The sequence below is a fragment of the Salmo salar genome, chromosome 03 (genome assembly GCF_965601325.2).
Source record: "Salmo salar chromosome 03, fSalSal1, whole genome shotgun sequence".
In the NCBI taxonomy this organism is placed as follows: domain Eukaryota; kingdom Metazoa; phylum Chordata; class Actinopteri; order Salmoniformes; family Salmonidae; genus Salmo; species Salmo salar.
Genome location: NC_138293.1, coordinates 44629197 through 44651473, shown reverse-complemented (window position 1 = coordinate 44651473; position 22277 = coordinate 44629197). Strand labels below are relative to the sequence as shown.

At 43.9% G+C, this 22277-nt stretch overlaps 1 protein-coding gene across 2 annotated transcripts in view; it reads left to right on the top strand.

Moving 5' to 3' along the window:
• Positions 1–22277, top strand: part of LOC106600495 (kin of IRRE-like protein 1) — a 137568-nt gene that overhangs the window by 69686 nt on the left and 45605 nt on the right. For both annotated transcript variants that reach the window (XM_014191886.3, XM_014191884.3), the window contains exon 2: positions 18064–18213. In XM_014191886.3, coding sequence (XP_014047361.1) covers positions 18064–18213 — 150 coding nt within the window. The remainder of the gene's footprint in view (positions 1–18063; positions 18214–22277) is intronic.

Genomic DNA, 22277 nt, shown 5'->3' with positions numbered 1-22277 from the left:
ACAACAGCAAAGGACCTTGTGAAGATGCTGGAGGAAACAGGCACAAAAGTGGCTATATCCACAGTACAACGAGTCCTATTTTATTTATGTATTTTTTATTTATTTAACTAGGAAAGTCAGTTAAGAACAAATTCTTATTTTCAATGAAGGCCTAGGAACAGTGGGTTAACTGCCTTGTTCAGGGGCAGAACAACAGATTTTTACCTTGTCAGCTCAGGGATTTGATCTTCCAACCTTGCGGTGAAATCATACCTTACATTTACATTTACATTTAAGTCATTTAGCAGACGCTCTTATCCAGAGCAACTTACAAATTGGTGCATTCACCTTATGATATCCAGTGGAACAACCACTTTACAATAGTGCATCTAAATCTTTTAGGGGGGGGGGGGGGGGGTTAGAAGGATTACTTTATCCTATCCTAGGTATTCCTTAAAGAGGTGGGGTTTCAGGTGTCTCCGGAAGGTGGTGATTGACTCCGCTGTCCTGGCGTCGTGAGGGAGCTTGTTCCACCATAGGGGTGCCAGAGCAGCGAACAGTTTTGACTGGGCTGAGCGGGAACTGTGCTTCCTCAGAGGTAGGGGGGCCAGCAGGCCAGAGGTGGATGAGCGCAATGCCCTCGTTTGGGTGTAGGGACTGATCAGAGCCTGAAGGTACGGAGGTGCCGTTCCCCTCACGGCTCCGTAGGCAAGCACCATGGTCTTGTAGCGGATGCGAGCTTCAACTGGAAGCCAGTGGAGAGAGCGGAGGAGCGGGGTGACGTGAGAGAACTTGGGAAGGTTGAACACCAGACGGACTGCGGTCTTCTGGATGAGTTGTAGGGGTTTAATGGCACAGGCAGGGAGCCCAGCCATCAGCGAATTGCAGTAATCCAGACGGGAGATGACAAGTGCCTGGATTAGGACCTGCGCCGCTTCCTGTGTGAGGCAGGGTCGTACTCTGCGAATGTTGTAGAGCATGAACCTACAGGATCGGGTCACCACCTTGATGTTAGTGGAGAACGACAGGGTGTTGTCCAGGGTCACGCCAAGGTTTATAGCACTCTGGGAGGAGGACACAATGGAGTTGTCAACCGTGATGGCGAGATCATGGAACGGGCAGTCCTTCCCCGGGAGGAAAAGCAGCTCCGTCTTGCCGAGGTTCTGCTTGAGGTGGAGATCCGTCATCCACACTGATATGTCTGCCAGACATGCAGAGATGCGATTCGCCACCTGGTTATCAGAAGGGGGAAAGGAGAAGATTAATTGTGTGTTGTCTGCATAGCAATGATAGGAGAGACCATGTGAGGATATGACAGAGCCAAGTGACTTGGTGTATAGCGAGAATAGGAGAGGGCCTAGAACAGAGCCCTGGGGGACACCAGTGGTGAGAGCACGTGGTGCGGAGACAGATTCTCGGTAGGAGCGACCTGTCAGGTAGGACGCAATCCAAGCGTGGGCCGTGCCGGAGATGCCCAACTCGGAGAGGGTGGAGAGGAGGATCTGGTGGTTCACAGTATCAAAGGCAGCAGATAGGTCTAAAAGGATGAGAGCAGAGGAGAGAGAGTTAGCTTTAGCAGTGCGGAGAGCCTCCGTGACACAGAGAAGAGCAGTCTCAGTTGAATGACCAGTCTTGAAACCTGACTGATTTGGATCAAGAAGGTCATTCTGAGAGAGATAGCAAGAGAGCTGGCCAAGGACGGCACGCTCAAGAGTTTTGGAGAGAAAAGAAAGAAGGGAAACTGGTCTGTAGTTGTTGACATTGGAGGGATCGAGTGTAGGTTTTTTGAGAAGGGGTGCAACTCTCGCTCTCTTGAGGACGGAAGGGACGTATCCAGTGGTCAAGAATGAGTTGATGAACGAGGTGAGATAAGGGAGAAGGTCTCCGGAAATGGTCTGGAGGAGAGAGGAGGGGATAGGGTCAAGCGGGCAGGTCGCAAGATTTCTTCTGGAGAGAGAGGGGAGAAAGAGGTCAAAGCATAGGGTAGGGCAATGTGAGCAGGACCAGTGGTAGAAAGTGGACCAGCGGTGTCGTTTGACTTAACCTCTCTAGGCTAGGCGGGACGAATTCGTCCCACCTACGTAACAGCCACTGCTATCCTGTGGCGCGATTTTCAAAACCTTAAAAATCCTATTACTTCAATTTCTCAAACATATGACTATTTTACAGCCATTTAAAGACAAGACTCTCGTTAATCTAACCACACTGTCCGATTTCAAAAAGGCTTTACAACGAAAGCAAAACAGATTATGTCAGCAGAGTACCAAGCCAGAAATAATCAGACACCCATTTTTCAAGCCAGCATATAATGTCACCAAAACCCAGAAGACAGCTAAATGCAGCACTCACCTTTGATGATCTTCATCAGATGACAACCCTAGGACATTATGTTATACAATACATGCATGTTTTGTTCAATCAAGTTCATATTTATATCAAAAACCAGCTTTTTACATTAGCATGTGACGTTCAGAACTAGCATACCCCCCGCAAACTTCCGGGGAATTCGCTAACATTTTACTAAATTACTCACGATAAACGTTCACAAAAAGCATAACAATTATTTTAAGAATTATAGATACAGACCTCCTCTATGCACTCGATATGTCCGATTTTAAAATAGCTTTTTGGTGAAAGCACATTTTGCAATATTCTAAGTACATAGCCCAGGAATCACGGGCTCGCTATTTAGACACCCGGCAAGTTTAGCACTCACCATAATCATATTTACTATTATAAAAGTTTCATTACCTTTTGTTGTCTTCGTCAGAATACACACCCAGGACTGCTACTTCAATAACAAATGTTGGTTTGGTCCAAAATAATCCATCGTTATATCCGAATAGCGGCGTTTTGTTCGTGCGTTCCAGACACTATCCGAAATAGTAAAGAAGTGTCACGCGCATGGCGCAATTCGTGACAATAAAATTCTAAGTATTCCTATACCGTACTTCGAAGCATGTCAACCGCTGTTTAAAATCAATTTTTACGACATTTTTCTCGTAGAAAAGCGATAATATTCCGACAGGGAATCTCCTTTTCGGCAAACAGAGGAAAAAATCCCAAAGGCGGGGGCGGTCGGGGTCACGCGCATAAGCCAGTGTCTCTTGATCGGCCACTTGAGAAACGCGATAATGTGTTTCAGCCTGGGGCTGGAATGACGACATTCTGTTTTTTCCCGGGCTCTGAGCGCCTATGGACGACGTGGGAAGTGTCACGTTAGAGCAGAGATCCTTAGTAAATGATAGAGATGGAAAAGAAGTTCAACAAATGGTCAGACAGGCCACTTCCTGTAAAGGAATCTCTCAGGTTTTGACCTGCCATTTGAGTTCTGTTATACTCACAGACACCATTCAAACAGTTTTAGAAAATTTAGGGTGTTTTCTATCCATATGTAATAAGTATATGCATATTCTAGTTACTTGGTAGGAGTGGTAACCAGATTAAATCGGGTATGTTTTTTATCCAGCCGTGTCAATGCTGCCCGCTAGCCCTAACAGGTTAACAAACGAGGAGCGGATGTCGTCAACCTTCTTTTCAAAATGGTTGACGAAGTCATCCGCAGAGAGGGAGGAGGGGGGGGGGGATTCAGTGTGTCAGAGTGAGCAATGAGCTGTCGCCCACTCTTAGCTATGATGTGGGCATGCCCCAAGGGACAATACTGGGGCCCCTCCTGTTCAGCCTGTACATTAATGATCTGCCTTCTGTCTGTACTGGGTCTGAAGTTCAAATGTATGCAGATGATACAGTGATATATGTGCATGCAAAGAGCAAACAACAAGCTGCACAAGAACTCACTACTGTAATGGTCCAGGTTACAAAGTGGCTCAGTGACTCATGTTTGCATCTCAATGTAAAAAAAACAGTTTGCATGTTCTTCACAAAGAGGGCAACAGATGCTACTGAGCCAGATGTCTATGTGTCAGGGGAGAAGTTCCAGGTGGTATCTGATTTTAAGTACCTTGGCATCATTCTTGATTCCAACCTCTCTTTTAAAAAGCATGTGAAAAAGGTAATTCAAATAACCAAATTCAACCTGGCTAATTTCCGATTTATACGAAATTGTTTGACTACAGAGGGAGCAAAACTGTACTTCAAATCTATGATACTCCCCCACTTAACATACTGCTTGACGAGTTGGGCCCAAGCTTGCTGTACAACATTAAAACCTATTCAGTCTGTCTACAAACAGGCTCTCAAAGTGCTTGATAGGAATCCCAATAGCCATCATCACTGTTACATCCTCAGAAAGCATGAGCTCCTGAGTTGGGAAAATCTTGTGCAATACACTGGCTCCCCCTCCACTCAGTATTTTTGTTTAACAGAAAACCCAAACATATGGCAGCAGATCCACAAGGTCTGCCATGAGAGGTGACTGTATAGTTCCCTTAAGGAAAAGCACCTTTAGTAAATCCGCTTTCTCTGTGAGAGCTTCCCATGTCTGGAATACACTGCCATCAGACACACATAACTGCACCACATATCACACTTTCAGAAAATGCATGAAGACATGGCTAAAGGTCAATCAGATTTGTGAACATAATCCCTAGCTGTGTATTGCCGCTTTCCATGTTTTCTGTTGTCTGTAGCTTGTGAGGTGTGGAAACACTTTGTTGCTTTTATGGATTTTGTCTTGTTGCTTTTTGTTCTATGTTGCTCTGTCTGTATGCTACATCTTGCTTGTCCTATGTTGCTCTGTCTGTATGCTATGTCTTGCTTGTCCTATGTTGCTCTGCTTGTGCTCACTGCTCAGTGATTGTCTATATTGTAATTGTTTTTAATAAACTGCCCAGGGACTGCGGTTGAAAATTAGCCGGCTGGCTAAAACCAGCCCTTTTACTGAAACGTTGATTAATGTGCACTGTCCCTGTAAAAATAAAAGAAACTCAAACTAGTCCAACGCTCTAACCACTAGGCTACCTGCCACCCCAAAACGAGCCCTATATCGACAACCTGAAAGGCCGCTCAGCAAGGAAGAAGCCACTGCTCCAAAACCACCATAAAAAAGCCAGACTACGGTTTGCAACTGCACATGGGGACAAAGATCGTACTTTTTGGAGAAATGTCCTCTGGTCTGATGAAAAAAAATATAACTGTTTGGCCATAATGACCATTGTTATATTTGGAGGAAAAAGGGGGAGGCTTGCTAGCCAAAGAACACCATCCCAACTGTGAAGCACGGGGGTGGCAGCATCATGTTGTGGGGTGCTTTGCTGCAGGAGGGACTGGTGCCCTTCACAAAATATATGGCATCATCAGGGAGGAAAATTATGTGGATATATTGAAGCAATATCTCAAGACATCAGTCAGGAAGTTAAAGCTTGGTCGCAAATGGGTTTTCCAAATGAACAATGACCCCAAGAATACTTCCAAAGTTGTGGCAAAATGGCTTAAGGACAACAAAGTCAAGGTATTGGAGTGGCCATCACAAAGCCCTGACCTCAATCCTATAGGAAATTTGTGGGCAGAACTGAAAAAGCGTGTGCGAGGAAGGAGGCCTACAAACCTGACTCAGTTACACCATCTCTGTCAGGAGGAATGGGCCAAAATTCATCCAACTTATTGTGGGAAGCTTGTGGAAGGCTACCCGTAACGTTTGATCCAAGTTAAACAATTTAAAGGCAATGCTACCAAATACTAATTGAGTGTATGTAAACTAGTGACCCACTGGGAATGTGATGAAAGAAAGAAAAGCTGAAATAAATCATTCTCTCTACTATTATTCTGACATTTCACATTCTTACAATAAAGTGGTGATCATAACTGACCTAAGGCAGGGAATTTTTACTAGGATTAAATGTTTGGAATTGTGAAAAACTGAGTTTAAATGTATTTGGCTAAGGTGTATGTAAACTTCTGACTTCAACTGTATGTTTCTAATGCCAATAAAGCCCTTAATTTGAATTGAAATTGAATTGAATTGAGATGGGGTGCAGGGATAGGGGGAGGAGGAGGAGGATGGGTACAGTGAGTGAGAGCCAGCATCCATCGAGGGGAGTTGAGTCACTAGGGGAAAGAAGATTGAAAAGCCTAGACTGAAATTTGATGTGTTTGTTTTTCTCCTCTGTCCCACTTACATTTCCCCATGGAGGAAGAGAGGAGACAGGAAAGAGAGGGACATTTAGGAGTAGTGGGGGAACATGCTCTGCTGCTCAGTCATCTAATGCTAAATGAAGGAGACAGATCTGAGTCAGTATCATCAATAGACAACAAGACTGACTGACTGAGATGGAGACTGAGGGAGGGAAATGGCCAGACCAAGAGAGAAAGAGCGAGAGAACATACGACAAAATATAATCCATGTACACAAACAACAAGTGTGCGGTTACAATTGGCAAAGAACACACACATTTACTTCCATAGGGCCGTAGGTTGAGACAGGGATGCAGCTTAAGCCCCACCCTCTTCAATATATGCAGTACCATTCAAAAGTTTGGACACACCTACTCATTCCTGGGTTTTTCTTTATAGTTATTATTTTTTTACATTGTAGAATAATAGTGAAGACATCATAACTATGAAATAACAAATATGGAATCATGTACAGTAGTAACCAAAAAAGTGTTAAACAAATCAAAATTATATTTGAGATTAGAGATTCTTCCAAATATATTTTGATTTGTTTAACACTTGTTTTGGTTATTACATGATTCCATGTGTTATTTCATAGTTTTGATGTCTTCACTATTATTCTACAATGCAGAAAATAGTAAAAATAAAGAAAAACCCTTAAATTAGTAGGTATGTCCAAACTGTTGACTGGTACTGTTTATCAACGAATTGGCGAGGGCACTAGAATAGTCTGCAGCACCCGGGCTCACCCTACTACAGTACAATCTGAAGTCAAATGTCTACTTCGTTTGCTGATGATCTGGTGCTTCAGTTATAGAACCCATTACCCTTTATGGTTGTGAGGTCTGGGTTCCGCTCACCAACTAAGAATTTACAAAATGGGACAAACACCAAATTGAGACTATGCATGTAGAATTCAACAAAAAAAACAGGGGAAACTAGAATGCTATTTGGCCCTAAACAGAGAGTCCACAGTGGTAGAATACCTTAAGGAAAGCTTTGACTATGTACAGACTCAGTGATAGCCTTGCTATTGAGAAAGGCCGCCGTAGGCAGACCTGGCTCTCAAGAGAAGACAGGTTATGTGCACACTGCCCACAAAATGAGGTGGAAACTGAGCTGCACTTCCTAACCTGTCTAATGTATGACCCTATTAGAGACACATATTTCCCTCAGATTACACAGGTCCACAAAGAATTCGAAAACAAACCCAATTTTGATAAACTCCCATATCTATGGGTTAAATACCACAGTGTTCCATCACAGCAGCAAGATTTGTGACCTGTTGTCACAAGAAAAGGGCAACCAGTAAAGAACAAACACCATTGTAAATACAACCCATATTTGTTTATTTGTTTTCTGTTTTGTACTTTAACTATTTGCCCATTATATGACATTTGAAATGTCTTTATTCTTTTGGAGCTTTTGTGAGTGTAAGGTTTACTGTACATTTAAAAATATATATTATCTATTTCACTTGCTTTGGCAATGTAAATATATGTTTACCATGCCAATAAAGCTATTCAATTGAAATGAATTGAGAGAGAGCGAGAGAGAGAGAGAGGAAGAAATAGAGAGAGAGAGGGTAAACAGACAGACAGAACGTGTGTAAATGCCTTCAGACATTCCAGGTGTGAGATTAAGATACACAGACACTGCACTTTCTTTACTACAACTCTACTGAGCCTAAACCGCCAACGTCTTATAGTGTTAATCAAATGACCATCACTAAATGACGTTGTTATTTGGATAATGGATGAACCCCAAATGGCACACTATTTCCTATAAAATCAAATACAGTGAGAGAAAAAAGTATTTGATCCCCTGCTGATTTCATACGTTTGCCCACTGACAAAGAAATGATCAGTCTATAATTTTAATGGTAGGTTTATTTGAACAGTGAGAGACAGAATAACAACAAAAAGTCCAGAAAAACGCATGTCAAATTGTTTTAAATTGATTTGCATTTTAATGAGGGAAATAAGTATTTGACCCCCTCTCTCGTGTTTGGAGGAGGATGAATGCTGCCTATGACGCCAAGAACACCATCCCCAGCATCAAACATGGAGGTGGAAACATTATGCGTTGGGGGTGTTTTTCTGCTAAGGAGACAGGACAACTTCACCGCATCAAAGGGACGATGGACGGGGCCATGTACCGTTAAATCTTAGGTGAGAACCTCCTTCCCTCAGCCAGGGCATTGAAAATGGGTCGTGGATGGGTATTCCAGCATGACAATGACCAGAAACACATGGCCAAGGCAACAAAGGAGTGGCTCAAGAAGAAGTACATTAAGGTCCTGGAGTCTCCAGACCTTAATCCCATAGAAAATCTGTGGAGGGAGCTGAAGGTTCGAGTTGCCAAACGTCAGACCTGGAGAAGATCTGCAAAGAGGAGTGGGACAAAATCCCTCCTGAGATGTGTGCAAACCTGGTGGCCAACTACAAGAAACGTCTGACCTCTGTGATTGCCAACACGGGTTTTGCCACCAAGTACTAAGTTATGTTTTGCAGAGGGGTCAAATACTTATTTCCCTCATTAAAATGCAAATCATTTTATAACATTTTTGATGCATTTTTCTGGATTTTTTGTTGTTATTCTGTCTCTCACTGTTCAAATAAACCTACCATTAAAATTATAAACGGATCATTTCTTTGTCAGTGGGCAAACGTACAAAATCAGCAGGGGATCAAATACTTTTTTTCCTCATTGTATCTGTAATTTGTTTATAATGCACTACTTTTGAACAGGGCCCACTACATTTGACCAGGGCCCACTACAAAAGTAGTGTACTATGGGGAATAGGGTGCCATTTGGGAATAGGGTGCCAATGACTCACAACTATTACTATTGCATGGTAAGTGCTGCTACTTTATCTAGTTGTCAATTCAACCAAAATGTAGAGGATGTGGATAATGATCTCACATACAGTTCCCCCCTATTTCACACACACCTTGCTCATTCAGTGATGCTAATGCTAGTGCACATGTGTGCTTTACAGAGGATGGTGGGAGGGGGGAGGGAGTTACGGGGGTGTTTACCACTCTTGAGAAGCAATTCATGTGGCAGAGAAGAGCAAATGAAGAGGTGAATAAAACCTGATGAAAAATAGATGGAGGACATCTGAGAGAGAGGTTGAGGAAAAAGAGACAGGGGAATTAGTTTAGAAAGGGGGAAATATAAATGGAGTATAAAAAAGAAAATGAGATGAAATGAAATGGTAAAAAACAGTCAATTAGAGTGAGAGTGAGAGAAAGAGGGAGAGAAAGCGGGAGCCTCCGAGGGATAGTTGGAGAAGAAGAGAGGGGAAGAATAGTTGTACTGTGTTTGTTTGCGTGGGCATGTGTATATGTGTGTGTGTGTGTGTGTGTGTGTGTGTGTGTGTGTGTGTGTGTGTGTGTGTGTGTGTGTGTGTGTGTGTGTGTGTGTGTGGGGGGGGGGGGCAGTATATTTCTGTCTCTCAAACAAACACTGCATGGCATAACCCAGTTCTTTGAAGTCTCTTGCTACCTAATGCTGTTGGATTGATCCAGCCCTTTATTGTAAAATTGCTTACCTAAACACACAAGCTCAGTATGTGTCAAACATCTCAGAGTAGGAGTGCTGATCTAACCTTTTAGATCACAATGTAAAAAGAGGTTACATGGGCAGGGAAGACTTGGGCCCATATCTGCCAAGCCTCACATATTAGGAGTGCTGATTTAGGATCAGTTTAGCCTTTTAGATCAAAATAAAAAAGGTTAAAGGGATACTTTGGGATTTTAGGCCATCGTCAGTGAGACAACACTGATTATGGCGTAGCAACCAAAATATTAATTCATGTTTTGCTCTTGTTGCCTCTAAATAAACAAAATAGCATAAAATAACATAGAAAATATTTTTGGTGTAAAATAATTCTTTACTTAAATTTTTTTTAAAGAAGTAGCAGGCTTTGCTCAAAACCTCTCTGGTATTCATTCCTCAGTCTTGCATCATACTTGTGTTACCAATAACTGTTTATGAGATCAATTTAAATAATCATTTGAAAAGACGAAGGGCTAGGGAGTCATTGAAAAAGTATTTACACCAAGAGCCAGAGTATGTCACAAGTACTAATACAGGAGAATACACCAATCTACAGCTACAGCTCTTTCTTTCTTATTCACACAGACACACACCTACATACAGTCTGTATACTCAGTCCGTACACACAGTGGTTTAGCTGGTGAAATTGGAACAAGGAGTAGCCTGAAGGTGAATATGAGGACATTGTCAGTCAGCGTTGGGGTTTGGACAGCAGGGTTTAAGATCAACACAGCATTAGTTCAAATCAAATACAATTTTATTTGTCACATGCGCCGAATACAACAGGTGGAGACCTTACAGTGAAATGCTTACTTACAAACCCTTAACCAGCAATGCAGTTTTAAGAAACCCCCCCCCCCCCAAAAAAAAGTAAGAGATAAGAATAACAAATAATTAAAGAGCTGCAGTAAATAACAATAGCAGGGCTATATACAGGGGGTACCGGTATAGATTCAATATGCGGGGGCACCGGTGTCGAGGTAATTGAGGTAATATGTACATGTTGGTAGAGTTATTAAAGTGACTATGCATAGATAATAACAGAGAGTAGCAGCAGCATAGAATAAGGGGGGGGGGAAATGCAAATAGTCCGGGTTGTCATTTGATTAGCTGTTCAGGAGTCTTATGGCTTTGGGGTAGAAGCTTTGGGGTAGAAGCTGGACCTAGACTTGGTGCTCCGGTACCGCTTGCCGTGCGGTAGCAGAGAGAACAGTTTATGACCATGGTGGCTGGAGTCTTTGACAATTTTTAGGGTCTTCCTTTGATACCGCCTGGTATAGAGGTCCTGGATGGCAGGAAGCTTGGCCTCGGTGATGGTGCGGTATGAAAATTGGAGTGGGTCTAGAGTTTCTGGGATAATGATGTTGATGTGAGCCATGCAATTCAAAGCATTTTATGGCTACAGACGTGAGTGCTACGGGTCGGTAGTCATTTAGGCAGGTTACCTTAGGGTTCTTGGGCACAGGGACTGCTTGAAACATGTTGGTATTACAGACTCAGACAGGGAGAGTTTGAAAATATCAGTGAAAACACTTGCCAGTTGGTCAGCGCATGCTCGGAGTACAAGTCCTGGTAATCCGTCTGGCCCTGCAGCCTTGTGAATATTGACCTGTTTAAAGGTCTTACTCACATCAGCTGAGGAGAGTGTGATCACACAGTCATCTGGAACAGCTGATGCTCTCATACATGTTTCAGTGTTACTTGCCTCGAAGCGAGCATAGAAGTTATTTCGCTCGTCTGGTAGGCTTGTGTCACTGGGCAGCTCTCGGCTGTGCTTCCCTTTGTAGTCTGTAATAGTTTGCAAGCCCTGCCACATCCGACGAGCGTCGGAGCCGGTGTAGTACGATTCGATCTTAGTCCTGTATTGACGCTTTGCCTGTTTGATGGTTCGTCGGAGGGCATAGTGGGATTTCTTATAAGCTTCTGTGTTAGAGTCCCGCTCCTTGGAAGCGGCAGCTCTACCCTTTAGCTCAGTGCGAATGTTGCCTTAATCCATGGCTTCTGGTTGGGGTATATACTGTACTTACTGTCATTGTTCGGACAACGTCCTCGATGCACTTATTGATAAAGCCAGTGACTGATGTCACTGGGGCGGCAGGTAGCCTAGTGGTTAGAGTGTTGGGGCAGTAATTGAAAGGTTGCTAGATCGAATCCCAGAGCTGAAAAGGTAAAAATCTGTCGTTCTGCCCCTGAACAAGACAGTTAACCCACTGTTCCTAGGCCATCATTGTGAATAAGAATTTGTTCTTAACTGGCTTGCCTAGTTAAATAAAGGTAAAAAATAAATGTTGTGTCACCTCAATGCCATCGGAAGAATATCGGAACATATTCCAGTCTGTGCTAGCAAAACAATCCTGTAGTTTAGCATCTGCTTCATCTGACCACTTTTTTATAGACCGAATCACTGGGGCTTCCTGCTTTAATCTTTGCTTGTAAGCAGGAATCAGGAGGATATAATTATGGTCCGATTTGCCAAATGGAGGGCTAGGGAGAGCTTTGTACGCGTCTCTGTGTGTGGAGTAAAGGTGGTCTAGATTTTTTCCCCCTCTGGTTGCACATTTAACATGCTGATATAAATTAGGTAAAACTGACTGAAAGTCCCCGGCCACTAGGAGCGCCGCCTCATTGAGTTGAGTGCGGTTTTAGTGCCAGCATCGGTCTGTGGTGGTATGTAGACAGCTACAAAAAATAGAGATGAAAACTCTCTAGGTAGATAGTGTGGTCTTCAGCTTATCATGAGATACTCTACCTAAGGCGAGCAAAACCTCGAGACTTCCTTAGATATCGTGCACCAGCTGCTGTTTACATATATGCTTATGCCCCCGCCTCGTGTCTTAGCAGAGGCTGCTGTTCTCTCCTGCCGATAGAGTGTATAACCCGCCAGCTGTATGTTCTTAATGTCGTCGTTCAGCCACAACTCGGTGAAACATAAGATATTACAGTTTTTAATATCCCGTTGGTAGGATAAACATGCTTTCAGTTCATCCCATTTATTTTCCAGCGATTGAACGTTAGCTAGCTGGACGGAAGACAAAGGCAGATTAGCCACTCGTCGCCTGATCCTCACAAGGCACCCTGATCTTTTTCCTCAAAATCTCAGTTTCCTTCTCCAGCGAATGACTGGGATGAGGGCCTGGTCGGGTGTCTGTAGTATATCCCTCTCTTCCGACTCATTGAAAAAAAACTCTTTGTCTAATCTGAGGTGAGTAATCTCAGTTCTGATGTCCATAACCTATTTTCCATCATATTAGACAGAAGCAGCAACATTATGTACAAAACAAGTTACGAACAACACGAAAAAACAAATAAGATAGCGTGGTTGGTTAAGAGCCGATAAGATTAAGAGCCGATAAGACGGCAGCCATCCCCTCCGGCACCATCATGATCAATACTGGAGGAATAGGAATGAGAATGCATTAGTTTGTGTGTGTGTGTGAATGTGTGTATAGTACTTATGATCTTAATTAATGTATAATGAGAATATGGAGATGTGGTACATGTACCATCCCACACAATCCATCTGCATTTTCCCCACCTATGTCAGCATTTCTTTTTTAACTGTGTTTAGATGTTTGACATTCTGAGAGCATAATAATCACATTTTCAACATTCAACACACACAGTTGATCTTAGCAGACGGACAGATATAATATTTGTTTATTTAAGAGGGAAATATCAGTGAACGTACAGTGCTGTCGTTCACACGAATCTCTACCACTGTGTTATTACGCAACAAAAGAGGACAGGGAAGGAGGGAGAGGTGGAAAGCAAAGGGAAAAGGGCATAGAGCAGACCAACCAACGCTACCTACTGCTTCCCCAAAGCCATGGAAGCACAGAGGGAGGCAGAGACGGAGAGAAACGGGGAGAGAGGGATCCCCCAGGGTTAATTCAATCTCTGTTCTCTAACCGTGTGGTTCTCTCCTTCTCTTTCTGAGTCTCAGCTACAGTCTGACAGCCCTCCTATCGCTCTCTCTCTTGCTCTCTCTCTCGCTCTCTCTCTCTCATGGAAACATATGTTGTGAAATAGATAATAAACAAAAGTGAAATAAACAATAAAAAATGTACAGTGAACATTACACTCACAAAAGTTTCAAAGGTATAGAGACATTTAAAATGTCATATTATGGCTATGTACAGTGTTTTTTTATGATGTGCAAATAGTTCAAGTATAAAAGGGAAAATAAATAAACACAAATATGGGTTGTATTTACAATGGTTGTTCTTCACTGGTTGCCCTTTTCTTGTGGCAACAGGTCACAAATCTTGCCGCTGTGATGACACACTGTGGTATTTCACCCAATAGATCAAAATTGGATTTTGTTTAGAATTCTTTGTGGGTCTGTGTAATGAAGAAATATTTGTCTCTAATGTGGTCATACATTCGGCAGGAGGTTAGGAAGTGCAGCTCAGTTTCCACCTCATTTTGTGGGCAGTGTGCACAGCCTGTGTTCTCTTGAGAGTAAGGCAATGCTCACTGAGTCTGCACATAGTTAAAGCTTTGCTTAATTTAGGGTCAATCATAGTGGTCAGGTATTCTGCCACTGTATACTCTCTGTTTAGGGCCAAATAGCATTCTAGTTTTCTCAGTTTTCTTGTAAATTCTTTCCAATGTGTCAAGTAATTATCTTTTTGTTTTCTCGTGACTTGGTTGGATCTAATTTTGTTGTTGTCCTGGGGTTCTGTGGGGTCTGTTTATGTTTGTGAACAGAGCCCCAGGAACAGCTTGCTTAAGGGCTCTTCTTTAGGTTAATCTCTCTGTAGGTGATGGCTTTGTTTGGGAATCGCTCCCTTTTAGATGGTTGTAGAATTGAAATCCTTTCTGGATTTGGATAATTAGCGGCCTAATTTTGCTCTACATGTATCATTTGATCTTTTACGTTGTACACGGAGGATGTTATTGCAGAATTCTACATGCAAAGTCTCAATTTGGTGTTTGTCCCATTTTGTGAATTCTTAGTTGGTGAGCAGAACCCAGACCTCACAACCATAAAGGGCAATGGGTTCTATAACTGATTCAAGAATTTTTAGCCAGATTCTAATTGGGATGTCAAATTTGATGTTCCTTTTGATGGCATAGAAGGCCCTTCTTGCCTTGTCTCTCAGATCGTTCACAGCTTTGTGGAAGTTTACCTGTGGTGCTGATGTTTATTCTGAGGTATGGATATTTTTTTGTGTGCTCTAGGGCAATGGTGTCTAAATGGAATTTGTATTTGTGGTCCTGGCAACTGGACCTTTTTTGGAACACCATTATTTTTGTCTTACTGAGATATACTGTCAGGGCCCTGATCTGACAGAATCTTTGCAGAAGATCTAGGTGCTGCTGTAGGCCGTCCTTGGATGGGGACAGAAGCACCAGATCATCAGCAAACAGTAGACAATTTACCTTTGTCTCTCTCTCTTAGTCTCCCTTTCTCTCCCTCTCTCTCTCTTTCTCAGCAGTGCATTGTGGGAAAGAAAGTTCATAAAGACAGGTTCACACGGAATCCCTAAATATTTTCAACTGCCTCAAACATATACTTTATCAGGCTGGAATTCAATGCAAGGTGCGTTATAGCACGGAGTACTATACAGCTGACAATGCGCCCTTTTGAAGGCATTTTTCCATAAGTTTGCAGAGATCGCGTTCCTGGTAAATGCTGTGCATGTCGGCTCAACCATAAATTACCTTTAAAAGTGTAAGTGTGGTAATACTGTTCTGTGTATATCTGTCATCCTCATTATTGATATCATCATCGTCATCACCATTGTCATCACCACCATTGTCATCACCGTCATCATCATTGCTGTCATCTCTGTCACTGTCAACGTCATCACCATCATTACCATTGATGTTTAACACTGTTGAAGCATCACAGTGTGTAGCAGTGTCAGGTCCTTTGTAAGGAGCCCTCAACACAAACAGCATGACAGTAACAGCGTGTACGTCCCAAATTGCACCCTATTCCCTTGATAGTACACTATGGACTCTGGTCAAAAGAATTGCATTATATAAGGAATAGGCTGCCATTTAGGACACAGGCACAGTGTTGAATCAGGAGTCCTCTCCTCACTCTTGTTTCTTCCTTTGTGTTGCAATCCCAAGAGGTCTTCCTAAAAAAAAATCGTAATGATTTTTTGGCTTAATTAATTAGCTAATAGGATTGTTTTAAACATGATCCAAGAAAAGAACAGCTGAAGGGAAGACTAACAGAGAGAAAGTCTTTAACGTGGGTCGTATAAAGGGGACCAAGGCGCAGTGTGTAGAGTGCTCATATTTACTTTTAACGAATATACTTAAACAAAACAACAAAACGACCGACAACAGTTCCGTCAGGTGACATACACTAAACAGAAAACTACCCACAAAACCCAGGAAGAAAAACCCCTACTTAAATATGATCTCCAATCAGAAGCAACGAGGATCAGCTGCCTCCAATTGGAGATCAACCCAAACAATCCCAACATAGAAATAGAAAAAACAGAACTTAAACATAGAAATAGAAAACATAGAACAACACAAAACACCCCCTGTCACGCCCTGACCTACTCTACTATAGAAAACAACATCTTACTAGGGTCAGGACGTGAAGTACCCCCCCCCCCCCCCCCCCCCCCCCCTCCCAAAGGTGCAGACTCTGAATGCAACAAACCAACAACAAAAAAACTACAAAATAAAAGGGAGGGTAGGGAGGGCTCCGGGCTGCGGGCCGCCGTTGGAGGCTCCAGGCTGGGAGGCGTCGCTGGAGGCTCCGGGCTGGGAGGCGTCGCTGGAGGCTCTGGGCTGGGAGGCGTCGCTGGAGGCTCCGAACTGAAAAGCGTCGCTGGAGGTTCCGGGCTGAGATCCTTCTCAATAGGTTCCGGACTGTAGGCCGTCTCAGTAGGTTCCGGACTGTAGGCCGTCTCAGTAGGTTCCGGACTGTAGGCCATCTCAGTAGGTTCCGGACTGTAGGCCGTCTCAGTAGGTTCCGGACTGTAGGCCGTCTCAGTAGGTTCCGGACTGTAGGCCGTCTCAGTAGGTTCCTGACTAAAAAAACTTTGCCGGAAGCTCTGGATGGGGAACTGTCGCCGGAAGCTCTGGAATGGGAATGTGCACTGGAATCCTGATGGGTAACACGCACCTCAGAGCGAGTGCGGGGAGCAGGAGCAGGACACTCCGGACTGGGCATGCGCACTGGAGGTCTGATGCGTGGGACTGGCCTAGGTGGCGCCAGACTGGTAACACGCACCTCAGGACGAGTGCGGGGAGCAGGAACAGGATACTCCGGACTGGGCATGCGCACTGGAGGTCTGATGCGTGGAACTGGCCTAGGTGCCGCCAGACTGGTAACACGCAGCTCAGAGCGAGTGCGGGAAGGAGGCACAGGACGTACCGGACTATGTAGGCGAACTGGAGACCAGGCATGCTGAGCAGGCCTACTCCTTCCTGGCTGAATGACCATCTTCGCCCTACACCGGTAAGGAGCTGGAACCGAGCGCACCGGGCAGTGAGTGCGTATGGGCGATATATTGCACATCACACCATAACCCATTACTCGTCCATCCACTCGCTCCTCAGCACGCCCACTCCGTAGTGCTCTTTCTGCCAGTACCTCTCTTCGGAATCTTGCATCAAGCTCCGCGCTTGACTCCCTGACTGGCTCCTGTCTGCTCCACGGCTCTCTCCGATACGCATGGGAAGTTAGATCAGGTCTCCCCCCTGACGTCGCCAAACTCCCCGTATGCCCCCAATTTTTTTGGGGGGGGGCTGCCTCTCCGCCTTGCCCATTGGTGGATATAGTGCCTCGTAGTACCGTCGCTCCCTCTTTGCTTCTTCAATTTCCTCCTTCGGGCGTCGATACTCCCCAGCTTGCCTCCAAGGTCCTTTTCCATCCAAAATTTCCTCCCAAGTCCATTCCTCCAGATACTCCTTACCATGCTGCTTGGTCCTTTTTTGATGGGTTATTCTGTCACGGCTGTCGAAAGGATCGGACCAAAGTGCAGTGTGGTTGTAGTTCCACATTTTAGTAAATGCGTGAAACACAAAATAACTGAAAATACAAAAACAACAAACCGTGACGCAGAGAGAAACAAACACTACTCAAAATATAATAACCCACAAAACCCAGGAAGAAAAACCCCTACTTAAATATGATCTCCAATCAGAGGCAACGAGGATCAGCTGCCTCCAATTGGAGATCAACCCAAACAATCCCAACATAGAAATATAAAAACTAGAACTTAAACATAGAAATAGAAAACATAGAACAACACAAAACACCCCCTGTCACGCCTTGACCTACTCTACTATAGAAAACAACATCTTACTAGGGTCAGGACGTGACAGAGTCATTTGAGATACTGTTTTCCTTATATCAGCAATAATGTCACAGAAATATTAAATATTTCTACCTGATGATGAAAACTTGAAAACATGATGGTGCACCTACAGTATACCTTTTCCCTGACAGTGTGTTTGTCTCTGTGACAGTGTGGACAGCAAGGTTCTCACAGGAGCCAGCGGACCAGTCTGTTGTTTTGGGAGAGAGAGTAGTCATGTCCTGTGTCGTCTACAACTACACCGGAATCGTACAGTGGACCAAGGATGGACTGGCACTGGGCATTGGAGAGGGCCTCAGGGGTGAGAGCATACACACATACATACAAAAGGAGGCACACACACACATACACACACACTTAACCCAAAGGTAATTATCTGAAATGTGGTGTGCGTGTCCAACTCAGTTTGATTCACAGGTTCAATAAGGTCAAAAGCCATTGCTTCTGCAGTTTCCTCTCTCTTTCTCTTTCTCTTTCTCTTTGTCTGTCTGTCTGTCTGTCTGTCTGTCTGTCTGTCTGTCTGTCTGTCTGTCTGTCTGTCTGTCTGTCTGTCTGTCTGTCTGTCTGTCTGTCTGTCTGTCTGTCCTTGCTCCCCAGATTCAAAATGGAGCATAGCAGTGCAGTCTCATACACAGACGCACATGAAGAAGATGAAAGCAGACACAGTATATGCGTTTATGCGCATATGCACACTCAAGCACGCACATACACACACACTGATCCTCTGATTCATGCACACCTGCGCTGCTTCATTGTGCTCCTTGGTCTTCACCTGTCTGGTGGATGCTATGCTGCTGGTTCTGCTGGTTGCTATGCTGCTGGTAGGTGGAGGCAGGCAAAGATGATGTAATCTGGACCAATACTTTTGTCCCCTTCAGAATCCAAATCGATGATGTCATAATTCGGGGGTGCTTCTAGACTCCTGGTCTGCCCCCGAGTGGATGGAATACACCATGCATGGTGTGATGAGATATTGTCCTTTTCTCAATTATATTTCATCGACTCCTCTCCTCCCATCTTCTCCTCCTTTTGAAAACATCAGAGGGAAGCGAGCGGAGGAGGCGCGGAGAGAACGGCTTTTTACCTAATTGAGGAAAGTCCTATGAGTCGGTTTTGCATTGTGTTTGTCTGTCTACGTGTTTGAATTTCAAATGTGTGTTCATTCTCTGAGATTCATGGTATGCCACTATTTTCATAGGTCTACATTTAAACATATTTATATTCTACGGTATGTAAATGTGTGTACGACTGGTACATGTGTTTGACTCTGTCTCTGTGTGTGTGTGTGTGTGTGTGTGTGTGTGTGTGTGTGTGTGTGTGTGTGTGTGTGTGTGTGTGTGTGTGTGTGTGTGGTGTGTGTGTGTGTGTGTGTGTGTGTGTGTGTGTGACTTCCAGCCGGGCCTAGGTACCGTAAGCTGTGGGTGTATGTACACTGTATGCATACTGTATGCGTATGCGACTCTGTCTGACACTGTCTGTGTGTGTGTACATGTATCTATCTGTGTGTATGTGTGTGTACGTCTATCCGACTTGCTGTCTCTCTCTGTGTCTCTGCGGGTGTGCTGTGGGTACGTCTCTCTCTCTCACTCTCTCTGTCTGTCTTTCTCTCTCTCTTCCAGCCTGTCCTAGGTACTGTGTGATGCGGGTACATGTCTCTCGCTCTCACTCTCTCTCTCTCTTTCTCTCTCTCTTCCAGCTGATCCTAGGTACTGTGTGATGCGGGTACATGTCCCTCTCTCTCTCTCTCTCTCTCTCACTCTCTCTGTCTGTCATTCTCTCTCTCTTCCAGCCTGTCCTAGGTACTGTGTGATGCGGGTACATGTCTCTCTCTCTCGCTCTCACTCTCTCTCTCTCTCTTTCTCTCTCTTCCAGCTGGTCCTAGGTACTGTGTGATGCGTGTACATGTCTCTCTCTCTCTCACTCTCTCTCTCTCTCTCTCTATCTCTGTCTGTCATTCTCTCTCTCTTCCAGCCTGTCCTAGGTACTGTGTGATGCGTGTACATGTCTCTCTCTCACACTCTCTCTGTCTCTCTTTTTCTCTCTCTTCCAGCTGGTCCTAGGTACTGTCTGCGGAAAGTATTTAGAACCCCTTGACTTTTTCCACATTTTTGTTACATTACAGCCTTATTCTAAAATGTATAAGATGATATATATAAAATGTATAAAAAAAACAAAAAAACTCAGCAATCTACACACAACACCCCATAATGACAAAGCGAAAAGAGCCTTTTCAAAAATGTTGCTAATGTATAAAGCATAAAATACAGAAATATTTTATTTACATAAGTTTTCAGACCCTTTGCTATGAGATTAGAAATTGAGCTGAGGTGCATCCTGTTTCCATTGATTATCCTTGAGATGTTTCTACAACTTGATTGGAGTCCACCTGTGGTAAATACAATTGATTGGACATGATTTGGAAAGGCACAGACCTGTCTATATAAGGTCCCACAGTTGACAGTGCATGTCAGAGCAAAAACCAAGCCATGATGTCGAAGGAAATGTCCGTAGAGCTCCGAGACAGGATTGTACCGAGGCACAGATTTGGGGAAAGGTACAAAACATTTCTGCAGCATTGAAGGTCCCTAAGGACAAAGTGGCCTCCATCATTCTTAAATGGAAGAAGTTTGGACCCACCAAGACTATTCCTAGAGCTGGCTGCCCGGCCAAATTGAGGCATCGGGGGACAAGGGCCTTGGTCAGGGAGGTGACCAAGAACCCCATGGTTACTCTGACAGCTCTAGAGTTTCTCTGTGGAGATGGGATAATCTTCCAGAAGGACAACCATCTCTGCAGCACTCCACCAATCAGGCCTTTATGATAGAGTGGAAAGACAGAAGCTACTCCTCAGTAAAAGCCATATGACAGCCCACTTGGAGTTCGCCAAAAGAGCCCCTAAAGACTCTCAGACCAAGAGAAACAAGATTCTCTGTTCTGATGAAACCAAGATTGAACTCTTTTTGCCTAGCGTCACATCTGGAGGAAACCTAGGATGAACAGAGCAAAGTACAGAGAGATCCTTTATGAAAACCTGCTCCAGAGCACTCAGGACCTCAGACTGGGACAAAGGTTCACCTTGCAACAGGACAACAACCCTAAGCACACAGCCAAGACAACGCAGGACTGGCTTCGGGACAAGTCTCTGAATGTCCTTGAGTGGCCCAGCCAGAGCCCGGACTTGAACCCGATCAAACATCTCTGGAGAGACTGTGCAGCAATACGCTTCCCATCCAACCTGACAGAGCTTGAGAGGATCTGCAGAAAAGAATGGGAGAAACTCCCCAAATACAGGTGTGCCAAACTTGTAGCGTCATACCCAAGAAGACCCGAGGCCGTAATCACTGCCAAAGGTGCTTCAACAAAGTACTGAGTAAGGGTCTGAATAGTTATGAGAATGGGATATTTCCGTTATTTTTAAATTTTTTATTTGCAATAATTTCTAAAAACCTGTTTTTGCTCTGCCATTATCGGGTATTGTGTGTAGATTGATATACATTTTAGAATAATGCTGTAATGTTACAAAATGTGGAAAAAGTCAAGGGGTCTAAATACTTTCCGAAGGCACTGTTTGTGTACATCCCAGCAAACTTGGCCCCATGTGGGTATTTTGTGAGCAACCCCACACAGGCTAGCCCACACAGGCTAGCCCACACAGGCTAGCCCACACAGGCTAGCCCAACTTGGGGTAGCCTACGCAAAACCCAGCACGAGCCAGCCTACACCACGCACAACACAGGCAATCCCACACCATGCCCAGCTATCTTATAATGTAGAGGCCGGGGCTCATTTGAATATTTGTGGGCGTGGTTCATGTACCCCAATTCATGTTGTTAATTTACTGTTTAAGTTTAAGTGGTTTGTTGTGTGATGTCAACAAAAAATGTATATTGTCTGTAAAAAGACTAAGATAAGTGAATTTGATATAAGATAAACGTTTAAGTTTCTCTGGTAAAAATATGTACAGTTGAAGTTGGAAGTTTACATACACTTACAGTTGAAGTCGGAAGTTTACATACACTTAGGTTGGAGTCATTAAACTCGTTTTTCAACCACTACATACATTTCTTGTTAACTAGCTATAGTTTTGGCAAGTCGGTTAGGATGTCTACTTTGTGTATGACACAAGTAATTTTTTCAACAATTGTTTACAGACAGATTATTTCACTTATAATTCACTGTATCACAATTCCAGTGGGTCAGAAGTTTACATACACTCAGTTGACTGTGCCTTTAAACAGCTTGGAAAATTCCCGAAAATGGTGTTATGGCGTTAGAAGCTTCTGATAGGCTAATTGACATCATTTCAGGGGTGGCAGGGTAGCCTAGTGGTTAGAGCTTTGGACTAGTAACTGAAAGGTTGCAAGT